Source organism: Ctenopharyngodon idella, chromosome 20 (assembly GCF_019924925.1).
Source record: "Ctenopharyngodon idella isolate HZGC_01 chromosome 20, HZGC01, whole genome shotgun sequence".
NCBI classification, from domain to species: domain Eukaryota; kingdom Metazoa; phylum Chordata; class Actinopteri; order Cypriniformes; family Xenocyprididae; genus Ctenopharyngodon; species Ctenopharyngodon idella.
In genome coordinates this window covers 13,316,483-13,333,293 of record NC_067239.1, presented here as the reverse complement: position 1 = coordinate 13,333,293, position 16,811 = coordinate 13,316,483, and the positions used below count along the sequence as shown (strand labels likewise).

Sequence of the window (16,811 nt, the reverse complement as noted above, 5' to 3'; positions counted from 1 at the left end):
CCAAGAACAACTATATATATATATATATAATAAACTAGACATATGTGAAGTCAATATGTAACTATAAAAACTGAAGAGAACTTCATCAAAAACCAATAAAAACCAAAACTAAACAGAGCGGAGAAACATGAACTAAAGGAAACAGAATGTCAAAATAAGGGTCCACATAACAACATAAACCTGACAATAAGCTCGTTGGGCTATTGTTATATGTATAAAAGTTAGTTCAAGATCCTTGAATCTGACTAGGTGAGAGAATTTCTAAGACTTCTGATGTTTTACCAGCATCAGCACTACTCATCTGCTTAATGTCAGGAATACTCCACATATGTTTCGCCACATGGAGAAAACAAATTTTAGGGATTCTAGATTCATCTTCTGATAGTAAATGTTCCACTGAGGTAAAAGCTGTAGAAGACGCTTGAGTAACAGATGTTTTCATTAGTTTATTTACACACAAAACACATTTTTACTTGCATTTGATTCCTGCCAAATGTGAATGTTAACTTGGATGCTGTTTTTCAAATTATAGAATAATAGTGGAGTCTATGAATCAACACAAACAGAGTTATGATTTATTGAGTGACCAAAAAATAGGCTTCTTCAAACTTTCCACCCTGTGTCTAGATTCTTTCAAAACCAACTTCACAAGGTGCATCTTGGGATGCTATATACAAATGAAACCACTTTTTAGGGGAAAAATGGGACAGGACTTGATTTTGTCCATTGGGAATTAATTGTAGTTTCATGTGAATAGAGGTACAGTTACATTTGTAAAATTTTGGTGAAAAAGGTCCATTAGTGTAGCGTCCATTTACTTACCAGCTTGAACCCAATGCAAAATCTGCATGTGGAAATCTTTTTACCCTGGACAATGGTAAATGTGACTGTACCTCCACAGGATGCTTGAGGGGAGGGATTGGATATCTTCTTGGACAACTGTATTTCCCAGTCGTTGTACGCATCATCAGAGAAGAGAGTGACTTTGATTGTGGTGACCGTATGGAAAAACCGTATGGACCGTATGGATAAAGTCCATTCTAAATTAAAAAAAAAAAAAAACATAAATCGTAGTTTTGTAAAGAAATGTATATATTAAACTAATTTCAGGCATTTAAGAATATAAGCCTTTATATTTGAAGGTTTTTAAAGCCATCATGAAATGGAAGTTGCGGTAGTATTTCTTCCATATTGTGATGTATGTCAGAGTGAAACGTCTTCTGGAACAAGAAAAATTGTAGGCGGGACTTGATTTTGTCCATTGGTAATTGATTGGATGGTTGTGGTTTGCTATTGGTGGATATCATGTGAGTGACAGGTTGTTCCACCTTTGCACTAGTAAACACATCAGAGAAGAGATGTCGCTGAAAAGGGAGGGGAAGATTTTATGTTTAAAGATTACGAGGCTTATCAATTTAACACAATAATGATGTGCACGGTTAAATCATTTAGAGTAAACACTGCAGTATTCCATACAAAAAATAAGAATTGCCAATTTTGATTTCATGCTTGCAGTCATGTGTGTATGTTTGTGAACTTGCAGAGTTAATTATTTTTTTTAATTGAGTGACACCATGATCATCACACAATGGTTTGAGCTCTGTGATGAATGAATTTCAGGTAGTTTATTATCAGGAAAGCAGTTTTTTTCCCCCATGTTTGGCATGGTTTCATCAGTTGTAGGATGGTGTATGTATTTAAAATTGTCACATGACTTGTGAAGCGCTGTGGGAGTGTGAAATGAAATAACGCTGGTGAAGAGTAGCAAGCGCTTGAATTAGCCAAAAAACAGTTTACAACACTTGAAATGTATGAAATGTAAGACTTTCATCCTGGAGAAATGTTCTTTATATACATGTGCATACTCTCACTTTATATTTGGTTTCTTTAACTACTTTGAACTATGGATGCACCAATCATGGTTTTTCATTGCAGATTCCGATTTTATTTACAAGCAATTTGGGTCCCACTTTATATTAGGTGGCCTTAACAACTATTGCACTTACATAAAAAAATTAGTACAATGTACTTGGTTATGCTACATATGAAGGCACAAAGATTAAGATGAAAGGTTAACAAAGTATTTAATAGTGTCCACAGAGTAATCCAAATGAAGAAGAGCATGCAAAATACAACCATTCAAGAAAGAGACTGGACAAAGGTGAACTGAAAACACAGGACTTAAATACACAGACAAATGAGGTGATTAACAATAACACAGCTGACAGTGATGACAAATCAAATTAGAAACCATGATGACAAACTTGTGGCGGGAAATGGTGCAACTAAGTCCAAACAGGGATATAGTTTAACAGTACTTATTGTCTTTATATTGTATTGCAAAACACTTTTGCTGCTATTGAGGTGGGATACGGGTAAGTTTAGGGACAGGTTTGGTGGTATTAGAAGGTTAAAGGGTGGGTTAAGGTGTAAGGGATTGGTCAACAGTGTAATTATAAATGTAATTACAGAAATTAATTACAGATGTAATTACATGCAGGTATTTTTTTAAAAATATAAGTACAATCATGTAAAAACATGTATATACATGATAAGTGCATTGTATCAAATAAATAATTTAAATGTAAGTACATAGTAGTTAAGGCCACCTAATGCCAGTCTTGGCAAATATTCTAGTAAATATAGTCGGTTATGTCTTAAATGAACATAAACAGATGAGAAATAAAATGCTTGTGTACCAGTATCTTGGATCTGTGCAGCTCTTAAAGTGACAGCAGCCTAATATTCCTGCTACACTGATGTCTGATGTCTGCTTTTTTTATAATCAAATACCAAAAGACAAAAAATCGCTCACTACTCTTGATTAAGTAACTTTTGTAACTTTAATAAGAATTAATGTATATTTAATTTTTACAATGCAGAATATATGTAAGAGGCTGTGCTGTATCGTGAATAAGTCACGGCTGAAGGGCGTTGTTAGGCACGACGCGAAGCAACCCCTTCAGCTGTGACTAAGGGGGCTTTCACACTGGGCTCGTTTGCCGCAGTCCGAGCCCGGGTGCCCCCCGCAGCGTTGGTCTGGTTTCACACTCAAATTGATTCTATTGAACCCTGGTGCATTTGCGTTCATCTTACGTCATCACAGACGTGCAAGGTGCATGACAGAAAACAGAACGTGGGTCAATAAATTGTGTTTTTTATTAATGTGTTATTATGTGCAGCAGAGTAAACCATACTTGTGTAGGTGTGCCGCATGTAGACGGTTTTCCGCTGTTTGCAGGCAGCCTATTTTGAGGAGACAACTGATTGCCATTCATTTGCCGCTTTGATTGCACTCGCAAAGTGCGAATACACTGCAGGCTCTCTCCTGCTCGAATCCAAGATAAATCATCAACACTATCATCTCTTACATATGTTTTAAGTAAATACATTACAATCGTTGAAAACGCATGCGCAGGTTACTTTACTTCCTGAACAAGTGCGCACCCGAGTCCGTGTTGGTAGTTTCGGGTTTGGTATCCCGGTGCGCACCCGGGTTCGCATGACAGCTTTCACATTAGTGATTTTTCATGCGAACCGCGCCCCATTTCGAACTAAACTGCCAGTGTGAAAGCCCCCTTATTCACTATACAGCAATAGCCTCGAGTACCTTATTGCTTTTATAAAATGGTTACCACACAATACAAATATTAAAGCCAAAAATATGTATCAATGCAACTTTCATGAAGTAAATTTTCACTAAAGCATTCCTTCTGCCGGAAAAAACAGTCCCTGACCGTGAACAGCAACAGAAGTTACATTACGCCATTAGATGGCGGCAAAGACTGTCTTTATGAGTGTGTCAGTCAGTAGCGAAGACTTTTACATTGAAAAGACTGAATTGTTGTGAACACGGAACAAGACGCAACTGACAAATGCTTTGACTAGCGCTGTCAGTCACGGGAAAACTGTTAAAAGGACAGGATAATACATCGGACATTTAAACAGATTTTTTATTATGAACATAGGACTGACCTGAAGGAAAATGCTAAATCTGAATGCAGGTAAAAAACTCACTCAATCTTTTTCTCACAATACTCTTCTACATAATACAGTAACGTAAACTTCAATGAACAATATCAATTGAGAACATACACTTTACGTTGCTAAGAGTGGTTGCTAAGGGTGTTGTGTAGTGATACACAGAACCGTTGTGTGAAGCGGTTATAACCGTGTTTTATTGTGAATAAAACACAGCTATTGACCAATCAAAATCAAGGACAGGAACTAATCGTTTTATAATTTACATTTGATTACATGAAAACTACTGTTAGACCTACCTAAAAAAAGCATTGTTTATGTAGTTTGCATCTTTGTTCTGTTGCATGTTGGCCTGTTGAATGTTAAATGGATCCATTCTGTTCAAAAGAAATGATTTGATAATGCAGCAATAAGCCAGCAAGTATACCTTAATGTATATTTTTTTTTTTAACTTTGGTAATTTAAAACATGATCAAAACACAAATCTATTTTGATGACAAAAGTTCAAATAAGAGAGCAAGTGACAGATATCTGTATCGGAATTGACCAATAGTTGTTTGTTAAAATCGGTATAACCCACCCACGCCCCACCAAAAAAAAAAAGGTGCATCCTTAAATTTTAATGTAAAATACTGTCAAATGTACAGATTTAAGGTAAAAACTATGAATTTCCTGACAAATTACAGTAAAAACCCTGTAAAAGTGTTGTTTCTTATTATTTTTGTTATAAGTAATGTACATCAGGATTTTTTTATGTTACATTTTCTGTTCTTTAGTTAATGTTTATTGCATTTTTAGAGTGTACCCTGACACATCTAAATTATTCATGTTTTGTGGTCAGGCCACTTACAATGAACTATGAATTATCATGTGGCTTTATATTTGAACACCTGCATTGTTATCAGTACATCTTAATTGATAGTTCTTGAATTTCTGTGAACCGCATCTGCCTGTTTGTTACACTTAAAATGATGTATTTTTTTAAGTGCAGGGTCTGGGGTGATGAATCTGACCTTAATGGTGCAGCAGATGGTTTACATTCTGCCAACTAATGGCAGATCACAACCCATAATCCCCACTGCTGTTGCTTCAACCCTTTCAATGCGTTTCTGTTGTGTTTGGTAGTTTTCTCATACCACACCATGATGCTGCAAGCAAACACCCTCTCAGTAGATGTTCTAGTGCAAAAATAACACTTTAAATCCCTACAAAGACCTACAGTTGCCCATCAAAGCCCAGACATCAATGGAGTTGAGAATCTGTGGAGTGGCTTAAAAAAATCGCTGTTTGCATCAATGTGGTCTAAAGTTTTTTGTTAAATCACTATCTAGCAACTAGGACAGCTGTGGGTTGTGATATGAAATCACACTGATGAATGTGTGGCATTTGCTGTGTTTGCCTCTGATGAAATCGTTATTTTTCTATTGCCAGAGGATATAATCCCAGAAATACCAATACAGCTGCAGCCATGTGAGAACTCTTTGATAAGAAATCTTATTTCGTGATACTTTTGTCGTGTCATTGTAAGTATAAATATGATGTTTATGTGAAGGCAGGCTGATCAAGAACCCACAAACATTACGCTTGGTTGAATTGGTTCATTTTGCCATCATTTGACATTTGGCTAGCGTCCACTTTGGAAAAAATGAAACATTTCCCGTTGCCTATGATTTACTAATAAAGACACTTTATCGGGGTCTGTAAAAAAGATATCTAATTCATTTCCACTTGTCCAGATTAAAGAACAATTTCACTCATAGGGGAATGGTATGTTCCTGGTCTTATTGGAAAAGTTTCATCAAGGCACGTTATTACAAAGACAGAAATGTTTGTCTTCATAATTTTTCATCAAAATGTAATAACTCAGGCCACCTCTGAAATTACTCTTATTTTCATCTAACCTTTTCTAGACTGTGCTGACTATTGGTTAATGTCAACCAGCAGTCAAATACAGATGAAGGAAAAAAAATATGTAAACCCTTTACTTTTTTAAACCCTTTATCATATGCTCAAACAACATACAAGCATTGTTTTTACATCCTTATTGAACACACTGTGTACATATTCACAATGTGTGGTGGGGAAAAATTACACCAGTGTTTAAAAGTTTGGGCTCGGTGACATTTTTTTAAATGTTTTTGAAAGAAGTCTCTTCTGCTCACCAAGGCTGCATTTATTTGATCAAAAATACAGTAAAAAGAGTAATATTGTGAAATATTATTTAGAATAACTATTATTTATATATCTAACTTTATATATCGATATCTATTATTTAGAATAACAATTTAGAATAACTGTATTCTATGTGAATATGTTGTAAAATGTCATTTATTCCTGTGATAGTAAAGCTGAATTTTCAGCATCATTACTCCTGTCTTCAGTGTCACATGGTCCTTCAGAAATCATTCTTATATGCTGATTTGCTGCTCAGGAAGCATTTCTTATTATCAGTTTTAAAAACAGTTGTGCTGCTATATATTTTTTGTGGAAACTGATACATTTTTTTCAGGATTCTTTGATGTATAGAAAGAACTTTACAACATTGTAACCTGTCTTTACTCTCACTTAATGTTAACTTAAAACAATCCCCAAACTTTTGAACAGTAGTGAATGCAAACCTCTTAGATTTAATAAATGGTTGACTGTCTTTTGATAGCAGTAACCTCCACCAAACATTTCCTATAATTGCGGCTCAGACATTCACAACTGGTCAGGAGGAATTTTGCACAATTTTTAATTGCAGACCTTCGTTTTGACCATATTTTTGGGATATCTGGTGTGAATCACTCTCTTGAGGTCATGCAAAAGCCAGGTTAGGGTCAGTACCCTGACTCGGCCACTCGAGAAGATGTATTTTCTATGTTGATTTAGTCTTGAGCTTTTGGTTGTTGTCCTGTTGCATCACTCAACTTCAGTTGACTTTATGTTCATCTGATAAATGTCCTGATAAATTTTGCAATTCACTTTGTGTTCAAAAAAGACATGAAATCAAATTTTACGATCAGTTTATGCAGAAATCCAGGTAAATCCAAAAGGTTCACATACTTTTTCTGTTACTGTACAGAATTTCTTTAAGCATTGTTCTTTCAAACTGCAATTTTGGGAACTGAAAGTCTGCAGAACAAATTTGCATATAATTTTATGTTTTTGTATGCAAAAGTTTGTGCTGTTCACAACCACTGACAGTAGGCCGAACCGAGCTTTAGTAGACTGATGACACATGCACTACAATTGCTGGGTGTTTTTTTTTTTTTTTTTAATAAAGAATTCATCCATCACATGCAGTGCCTTGACAAATGCCTACACACACGCAGAACACAATATGATCCATCTGATGTTATATTTGGTTTTATCAGTATAATAAAAAAGGGAGTTGAGAGACCTGGCTAATAGTGGCTATCATTACTGGCTATCTAAAATGTTGCACCCAGGTTTACTATAGTTAACTAAAACTAAAACCATAAAAAAACTTGTACAAAAAAAAAAAAAAAAAAAAAAAAAAAAACTTGGTCGGCGCCGATAGCCTAGTGGTTAGTGCGACACATGGCGCAAATGCGTTCACGGCGACCCGAGTTCGATTCCCATCTCGAGGTCCTTTGCCGATCCTGCCCCCTCTCTCTTCTCAATGCTTTCCTGTCTGCTCTCTACTGTCCTATCTGAATAAAGGCACAAAAAGTCCATAAATATAACTTTAAAAAAAGAAAAAAACTTGAACTGAAATAAAATACAATATAAAAATAAATAAAACCCATTTTATTTCAGCTAGTAATCAAACACCCCTGAACAAGCTAATCAAGGTCTTAGTCAAACTCTGCAGGAAAGTGGATCACAAAGGCCAGAGTTGCCCAGCCCTGAACTAGAAGCTCTATTCTGTGAATCAGTCTAACAATGAGCAGCGGATTTCATAAAATGTTGTGAATCAAATCAATTAATCACTATTTAATCACTAATCAATATTTTTTAACATAGTCACAATGTATTAGGGCGGGGTGTCCAATCCTGCTCCTAGAGGGCCACTGTCCTGCAGAGTTTAGCTTCAGCCCTCATTAAACACACTTGAACCAGGTCTTAGGCATTAGAGCTGCACGATTCTGGATGAATTGAGAATCATGTTTTTTTTCTCAAACAGAGATCACAATTCTGAACAGACATCAGTGATTATATCCAAACTATACATTTTTATCCCAGTACTTCTGTGATAATATGAATATTTGTAACAGAAATAACGATACTATGTGGTTGATAAGACTGTTTATGAAGCTGTTTCATACCTATACATGACAACTGCTCTCTCTGGCTCAGCGGCAGCGTCAACACAGATTGAATGTTCCGGTGTGATTTTGTCAAAGGTCATAGACAGACGAATCATTGTCATTTAGAAATAAGATTGTGTGGGTGTTTGAATCAATATCGCAGTCTTTTAATGATTAATCGTGCAGCTCTACTAGGCATACTAGGTTTGTTGAGACAAGTTGGAGCTAAATTTTGCAGGACAGTGACTCCAAGAGCAGGGTTGGACACCTCTTTACTAGGGCTATTACAATTAGGTCTATGTATTGCCAAGAATCTGGCGATACGATACGTATCACGATACAGGGGTTATGATACGATATATTGTGATATATTGCGATACTGTAAGAAAGGCGATTATATTGCGTTATTCCTTGTTTTTTTTTAGAAAAAAAAGGATGTAATTTTAGAAAAAAACGGTCATAAAGAACACACCACCATATGCATAAAACCTTACAAACAACTTTATTTTATTTAATCAATGCAGTATCATTTATACATATACAGTAGCATTTATATCACTAATCACTATTTTATGCAATCTAAGGGAAAATAGTAAAGTGACTGCAGGATTCTTTAGGTGTATATGTTTTAAAAGTTCACAGTATAGCAGTTTTTAATTACTAAACTATTTAACAACTAGTGCATAATCCATTTCATGACTGAATATCTGTTTGTTTTATATTTGATACTGTAAAGCTGCTTGCTTTAGCAGTCTAATGTATAAAGTGCTATTTAAATAAACGTGACTTCACTGAAGTGCTGAACAGAGCTGGTGCAAACATATTCACATCGCTATGATCAGATGCTTTCTTAATTCTGTCACAGCTGTCATTTTTGTTGTGTGTTTATTTTGTTACCGAGAGGAAAGTGTGCTTCTCCGCTACGCGTCACTTTACGTTCTGAGATAACACTGACATCTAGCGGTTGGGTTTTATACAGTCTGTGGTTTAAACCGAACACAAAGCCACGAATCTTGGATCTAAATAAATAAATAAATAAATATCGATACAGTGTTTTTAAGAATCGATACAGTATCGCCAAACATAATATCGCGATATTCATGTGTATCGATATTTTCTTACACCCCTAATTACAATATTATGTTTTCACTATAACTATATTACTGTGATATCTATAGAAAATTTGAAGGAAAAAAAATGATGCGTCTCACTGAGGTTGGGGTTGATCGATGTACCCCGACTTCACATGTTGAATGTCTGACTTTGATGTGCGTTTCAGATTTTATTTCCAAGAATGAGGTGGGGATAAATCTAAATTCCGAACTGTCTGGAACGCAGCATAAGATATACATGAAACTGAAGAATGAACTTGTTTGACATCATTTCTGACTAAATCAGGCCTAAACGAAGTTTGTTTGAATTTTTTTTTTTTTTTTTTTTTTTTCTCTCTGGAGTTCGAAACGGCTTGCCAAAGCAAACTTAAACCCCTTCGAACTACCTTTGGTCTGTGGCGATGATGTTATATAGGTAGATGTGGCTCTGGGGCCCCGCCTTTTTTGAGTTGTAAATTTTTTCTGGTATATTTATTTTCAGTCTGTCAAGTTAACACCTGAGTAAAAACATGAAAACACTAGTTGCTTTATAGTGGAAACTGAAGTTTTAATTATAATTGAAAGCATCACTAACATTGTTTTTACATGTTTAATACTGTAAAGCTGCTTCTTCTAAGCAATCTACTGTATAAAGTGCTATATAATAAACTTGACTTGACTGGAGTACCGAATTGCAGAGCTCGCTATGATCAGATGTTTTCTTAACTGCTGTTTCCTCACCGCTGTCATTTTTGATGTGTTTATTCTGTTATTGAGAGTAAAGTGCACAGCACATAATTGCTGAAGAGGTGTTTCGAACTTCTTTTTACCCTAAAGTGAAGAATGAAATAGAACTTCGCTATGAGTAAATCGGGACCTTTAAGATGCTATACCACCACCTACTGTGTTCCAGTGTTAACTGGATTATTTACAATATTATTGTATATATTTAGTATTAACACAATATCAGTATTTAACTTTTTAAATATAGCCATTATCAGTCAGTACCAATATATTGCGATACTATTATGTTCAATTGCATTAGATGGATGGCTTTGGCCTTTGCATCTCACTGTTTTTCATTACTATGTTTGATTATTACCCTGTCACAAAAATGGCAAACTCAAAACAAAAGGCCAACTCTATGAAAGAAGCGCTCTGAAAGCACATCTCTCTGCACATCCTGCTGATGACTGTAATTATCTTAATAAGTTCACACAGTTATTTTCAAGCTGCGGCTGGCTTGAGCAGAGTTCAGCACTCAGCGCTGCATATTTAACATTTGTATCAATGAGGAGGAGAGTAGTCCTCTTAAATAAAGGGCTTTGTTCTGTCATCAATTACCACTGTATCATTCCAAAGGCCAGCGTCTAGTTCCATCCATGTGCACAGACTGCATAAATAGCCAAAAATGATTATATTGATTCCAGTGAAGGATGAAAATCGTTCATGTGTCCAGAAATGTTTGGTTTGGCAAGTGGGTGGTCTATGTGATTCAGTTGTTTAAGTCACTGTTGTGTTCTGTCTCCCGCAGGCGTTCACTGCACACATGGCTTCAACCGCACGGGCTTTTTAATATGTGCCTACCTGGTGGAGAAAATGGACTGGAGGTTAGATAACACACATAAGCACTCACCTATTGAACACATGTAGACTGGGCACAAAATGAACTTTTTTGCCGACCAGCCGCAGTAGGTGGAGAAAGCCAAACCAAGCAAACAAAAAATGGCTCTTTTTGCACACACATTCATTGACTAACATATTACTTATTACAAAAAAAAACAAAAAAAAAAAAAAAACTCATCAGTGAGTTATTCAATAGACTAATTCGAACCGTAAATTTTTTCATCAAAAAAAAAATCATCAGACTACATGCTGTGTGTTTGTTTTTCTGTGCAGCCCACAAGAACTTCATGATAGAAAGACATTTTCTTGCCATTATTTTTTATCTTATCACATTTAATGAAGACTGCAAACTTACAAATGACATAAAATATAATTTACTTGTGTCTAAGCAACAAAATGAAAAGGTAAATTAGCAAAATGACCCGCCACTGCCTAAAAAGTTTGTCTGGTTCTTGATGTTTTAATTCAACCTTTTAAAGTGTGGCGTCAGTAAGATTTAAAGAAATTAATGCTTTTATTCAGCAAACACACTAAATTTATCAAAAGTGACAATGATTTTTATTTCAAACAAATGCTGCTCTTTAATAATAAACTTTCTATTCGATAAAGAGTCCTGGAAAAAGAAAAAACAGTCACTGATTCCACAAAAATATGAAGCAGCACAACTGTTTTAACATTGACAATGATCAGAAATGTTTCTTGAGCAGCAAATCCGCATATTAGAATGATTTCTAAAGGATCATGTGACACTGAAGACTGGAGTAAAGATTCAGCTTTACTATCACAGGAATATATTACATTTTAAAATAATGTAATTAATGCATTATAATAATTAAAAAAAAAAAAAATGTAGCCTTGGTAAGCATAAGATACTTAAAAATAAATAAATAAATAAATAAATAAAAAACCTAACCAACCCCAACTTTTGAATGGTATTGTATATGCCAAAATATGGTAATTTTTGCTGAAAATTAATGTAGAAATGCCAGTTTTGTTGAAAATCCAGTGAATGAAACACTTTTCAAATTAGTCTTCATCTCACTTGATTATTTTCTCTTTTTGTTTGGAACTTGATGGACACAAACCAAAAGATAAAAATTATTCATAACAATCAGTGCAATAACAGCTCCACATTATGCAACAAAATCTGTCAAAACAATAAAACTAATATTATAAAACAGATTGTTCTGACTCTGAATTCAATTTGGATGAGCAACAATGGAAGCTGTTATTGCAATCATCAGCTGAATTACATATTAATGCGGCCAGTTTTGACATTGCCAGCAAATCATAAACAACCTGCATGTCTACACTGGGTTGTGGCACATTGCAACCTGAAAAAAAAGAAGAAAAAAAAAGAAAAAAAAAAAAATCCTAATGAATCCAATCAATGAAGCTGTCTGCACTGAAAGCACCTGTCTGTGACAAAGGTACAGAGTAGGCTATGTTTTTTCATTTGGTGTGAAGTGTTTTTTTGTTGTTGTTTTTTTACAGCAGATAAATGTTTTTAAAAGTAAAGGTTCTTTATTGGCATCTATGATTCCATGAAATCAAATCACACACAGTCCTAATGACAACAGTGGGCTTTTACGCAAACCCACACATATGATGTCTAGAGAAAAAAATATGCCATTTCATTTTGTTACACTCTTGACATTTTTTTTTTTTAACTGCATTAACTGAGTGACCAAAAAATACACGCTGAATGACCACAATAGCTATGTTTCCATCCACCTATTTTAATGCATATTTTGGGATATCGCATAAAAAACACTGGATGTAAATGCCAAGATGTGCGTAAATTCTAAAAATGCACATAAAAAATGTCTCAGTTACTATTGTAGCCTCTTTTCCCTGATGTGAGACGTGGTGTTGATGACTGACACTAGACGTCGCAATTTGAGATACTTTGATAAAAGGCCATTGAGAATTGGCGATTGGCATTTGCATGCCACTCCCCTGGACATACGGGTATAAAAGGGAGACGGTGTGCATCACTCATTCAGGTTTGTGCTAAAGAGCTGAGACACTGCGCCAGCCATTTCAGCAAAGAAGTTCAGCGTTGTGGCAAGAGGGACACCACATCTTGTTCCCTCCATCAGGGAACGGAGGTTACAATTGTAACCGAGACATTCCCTATCTGTCAGTCATATTGTGTGGATGACTGACACTTGTGGTCCTCCAGGGAAAACGCCACAACAGTTGAACCGTGTTACAAGGTTTTGGTGGTGCAGACGCGGCAAGCACCGCGTGTAAGTGGCCCTCAGTAACTTCAGGCCACTCAAGTCCATTCAGGAGATGGCGGACAAGTTGCGACATGCTTTGTGAGAGTAAACCAACTTGACCGTTTATATATTCTACTGCTGCTGCGTTGTCCGTCCGGACCAACACGTGCTTGCCCTGGATCAACGATTGAAGCCTCTGCAGGGCCAGCAATATTGATAGCAACTTGAGTCAGTTGATGTGCCAATGCAGTCGAGGTCCTGTCCCGGAGCCCGACGCTGCATGCCCATTGCACACGGCACCCCCAGCCAATCTTGGATGCATCTGTTGTAACCTCTGCCCGTAGAAATGCAAGGTCTGTCCAAGGGCTGAATAAGTATTGACAAACTGGCGTACTGGACATTTGATGTGTGCCGCTACGCCATGCTGAAGCAGTCTCATATGCATCAACCTGAGCAGTATAGCTGCCGTTGAGGATGCCATATGCCCCAGGAGCCTTTGAAATTGTTGAAAATGTAGAACCGCTGTTTTTTCCCTGAACGTCTTCAGGGAGTTCAACATTGACTTAGTGTGCTTGTTCATGAGACGGCTGTCATAGTGACTGAGTCCATCTCCGTCCCAAGAAAAGAGATGCTTTGCACTGGGGAGAGCTTGCTCTTTTCCCAGGAAGTGAAGATTTTGTTCTCTTGAACACATGGGATGGAAACGCTGTTTTATTTGCGAATGTTTTATGCAATATTCCAATTTTATTCGCAACTTTGAATGGAAACAGTCAATAGTCACTACGTCTACATGCACCCTCATTATGCGATTATCATGGGATTTTGGCAATATTGTACACAATAACATTAAACTGTGGCATACGCGGATTTAAATCGCAATAAACATACATGTAAACACCTTAATCGCATTATTACTGCCCTAGCCAAAGTGTGCACTGTGCATGTGCTCGGACGTACACGGATGCTGTGCGTTGTTCACACGACTTCATGAATGAACTCTGTGATGATATTCTGAAGTTTTCCTCTTTGCTCTGAATCGCTAAACTCTGTCGACACAACTCGCTGCGCAGTCTCTGCTCCTTTATCTTCATCCTGAGACTGTGTGAAGAACGCAACGACAGCATAGACATTGTTACAGCGGCATTACTGTTCATCACAATGCTGAATAATATCCATGCGTCCATAGAAATGTGTTTTGCATTTGACGTAAGTGGATTAAAACAGTGGCCGGTAACACACCCACTGTATGTGAGTTCATCATTTACTACGAATCATTTACTATGAGTACTATGAATTGGGGTATGTGAAGAATGGCATTAAAAATGGCCTCACTTTTTAGTGTCTAATCAGAATAATGATGGGAAATATTGGTTTATTTCAGCCATATATGTTTGAATCAGAAAGTGATTCAGGAGATGAAGAGGAAGAGTGAATTATACATGCAAGCCCGGTTCTACTGGGATGCTGAGCACCCTCAAACAAAAGCAAGAGCACCATCACTTGATACTGTAATAATATCATATTGACGAAACCGATTTGTTAAACGCTCCAGTGCGTATTTGTGTTTGCACTCTGGAGAACGAATCTCTGAAAGAATCATTTGTTCTTCATTTTGTTGTTCTAGCACTCAAACACTTCCTGTCTTTGTCGATAAATGAAAAAAGAAATGACATTGCCCAATGTGTCTATTGCATCCTGACCAAAATCACTTGATCACACATCACTGCAAAATAATGAAATTTCCAAAGTCAAAAGTAGAGACTTCCTGGGTGAACTTAAAGACAGGAGCACTGCTTTGCCCATTTCAGTTCATTTCAATTTGAATTTAAACCCTTCATGCCTAATAAAACAAAAGTGCTCTTGTCCCTGTTATTTGTCAACTACCCCTGATCATTGTGAGACATGATTAGAGTCAGTTTGATATCATTCTCTCTTATTTTCACCCTTACGATCAGTCACTCTTCCAGCATAAAATCTGTTCATTTTTTTTTTTTAGAAGAAATTGCTGAAGAGATCAGAAAAACACTGCTGACGTCTTTCAAGTTAAAAGTCATTTCTAAGTCTCTGAGTCTCCAGCAAACTTCAAGTTGTAATCTATAAATGGAAAGGCTTGGAACAGTAGTAGGTCTGCCTTGGAGCCATCTGCTGAAATTTCAATGAGAGCGCATTAAAAAAACATGCGTAGAAGTGAAGGATTTACTTGTATCACCTTCGGTCAGTGTTCAGGACATGGGTAAAATCCTGAGAGGACAGCAAAGCAGAATACAAAGCAGTGTTAGCAAGTACAAACTGACCTACTCTAACAACATTTTTGGCTGATTGCATTGCAATTGGATTTTTTTTTTTTTTTTGGGTCTAATTAAGACTTGATGTCAACAAAACCGTACAAGGAAAATACCAAAACGTTATTCTGTGCGATCAGTAGTACAGACTCAGTTTGGTGTGTGGGTGTGAGTTCATAAATGCTGCTACGGTGAAGGTTTGGCTCATGAATATTAATTAGGTTACACAGTGTTTGCTATATAGGCCTGCTTGATTAGCTCACAGGCAGGATTTGGAAAGAAGGCTTGTCCCATGAATATTAATTTCTTGTGACTGGACTGGATGCTTTGGGAAGCTTGCTAACCGATCAACATGCCCCAATTAATATTTATGAACTAAGTCATGGTAGGAAGCAATCTGCCAGTCAAATAGCAATGTATTAAACTATTTGAAGGCTACATGCCATTGTTTTAACCCTTGTGCTGTGTTGAAAACACTGTAACACCTTTTGTGTTCCCGGTCAAAAAGATTATAAATCTCTCGTTATGCTTTTTTATCACCGAATATTGGATTCAGTCTTTTGTCAATTTGTTACCTTTCAGTTAGGACAGGTTTTGTATTTATTTTTTTAAACTGATTGATCATAGGCTTCATTGATTTGAAAGTTTTTATCTTTGCAAGCACATATGTAAATATGTGAACATGAACATGACACTAAATGTTTCTCTTATTTTCAATGGATGGTCATTTTTGACCAATATCAGGTCAGATCAGTGAGGCCTATAATCAGTCCGTTTAAAAAATAAATATAAAACCTGTCCTAATTAAAAGAAAACAAGTTGACAAAAAGATAGAATCCAATATTTGGTGATAATATAGCATAATGAGAGATTTATAAGCTATTTTTTTTTTTTTTTAGGCTGGTCATTTTTGACCAGGAACACCACACGTGTGACTTTGTGCCATTTTGTACAAGATAAAAGCATTTCAAAACAAACTTCCTGGTTAAACATTAAAGCACACTAGTTAAGAACAATTGTACATACTATTTTTGACATTTTATTCAATGTTGCCAAAATAATGCTCTTTTTTTTTTTTGCCAAAGAAAATTCAAAATATCTCACTTCCTGTTGGGTTTTAAGATTTTGCACCCAGGGACTCTTTTGTAGGTATTGGGCTATTACATGTGTCTACCGAATTTCATACTTGTACGTGAAACGTAGCGCGAAGGGTGCTTAATTGAAATTTTGTAGGTGGCGCTATTGAGTCATTTTGCCACACTAAATTCTAAAACCATATCAGACGTAAATTTTCACCATTTCTGATGCGTGTGCAGAGTTTAATGAGTTTTCGAGCATGTTTAGGCCCTCAAA

The 16,811-nt window shown here is 36.2% G+C and overlaps 1 protein-coding gene across 1 annotated transcript in view; it reads left to right on the top strand.

Annotated features, from left to right (window-relative positions):
• Positions 1-16,811, top strand: part of rngtt (RNA guanylyltransferase and 5'-phosphatase) — a 133,417-nt gene that overhangs the window by 11,550 nt on the left and 105,056 nt on the right. Inside the window, 1 exon segment of the mRNA XM_051874160.1 lies at positions 10,860-10,935. Coding sequence (XP_051730120.1) covers positions 10,860-10,935 — 76 coding nt within the window.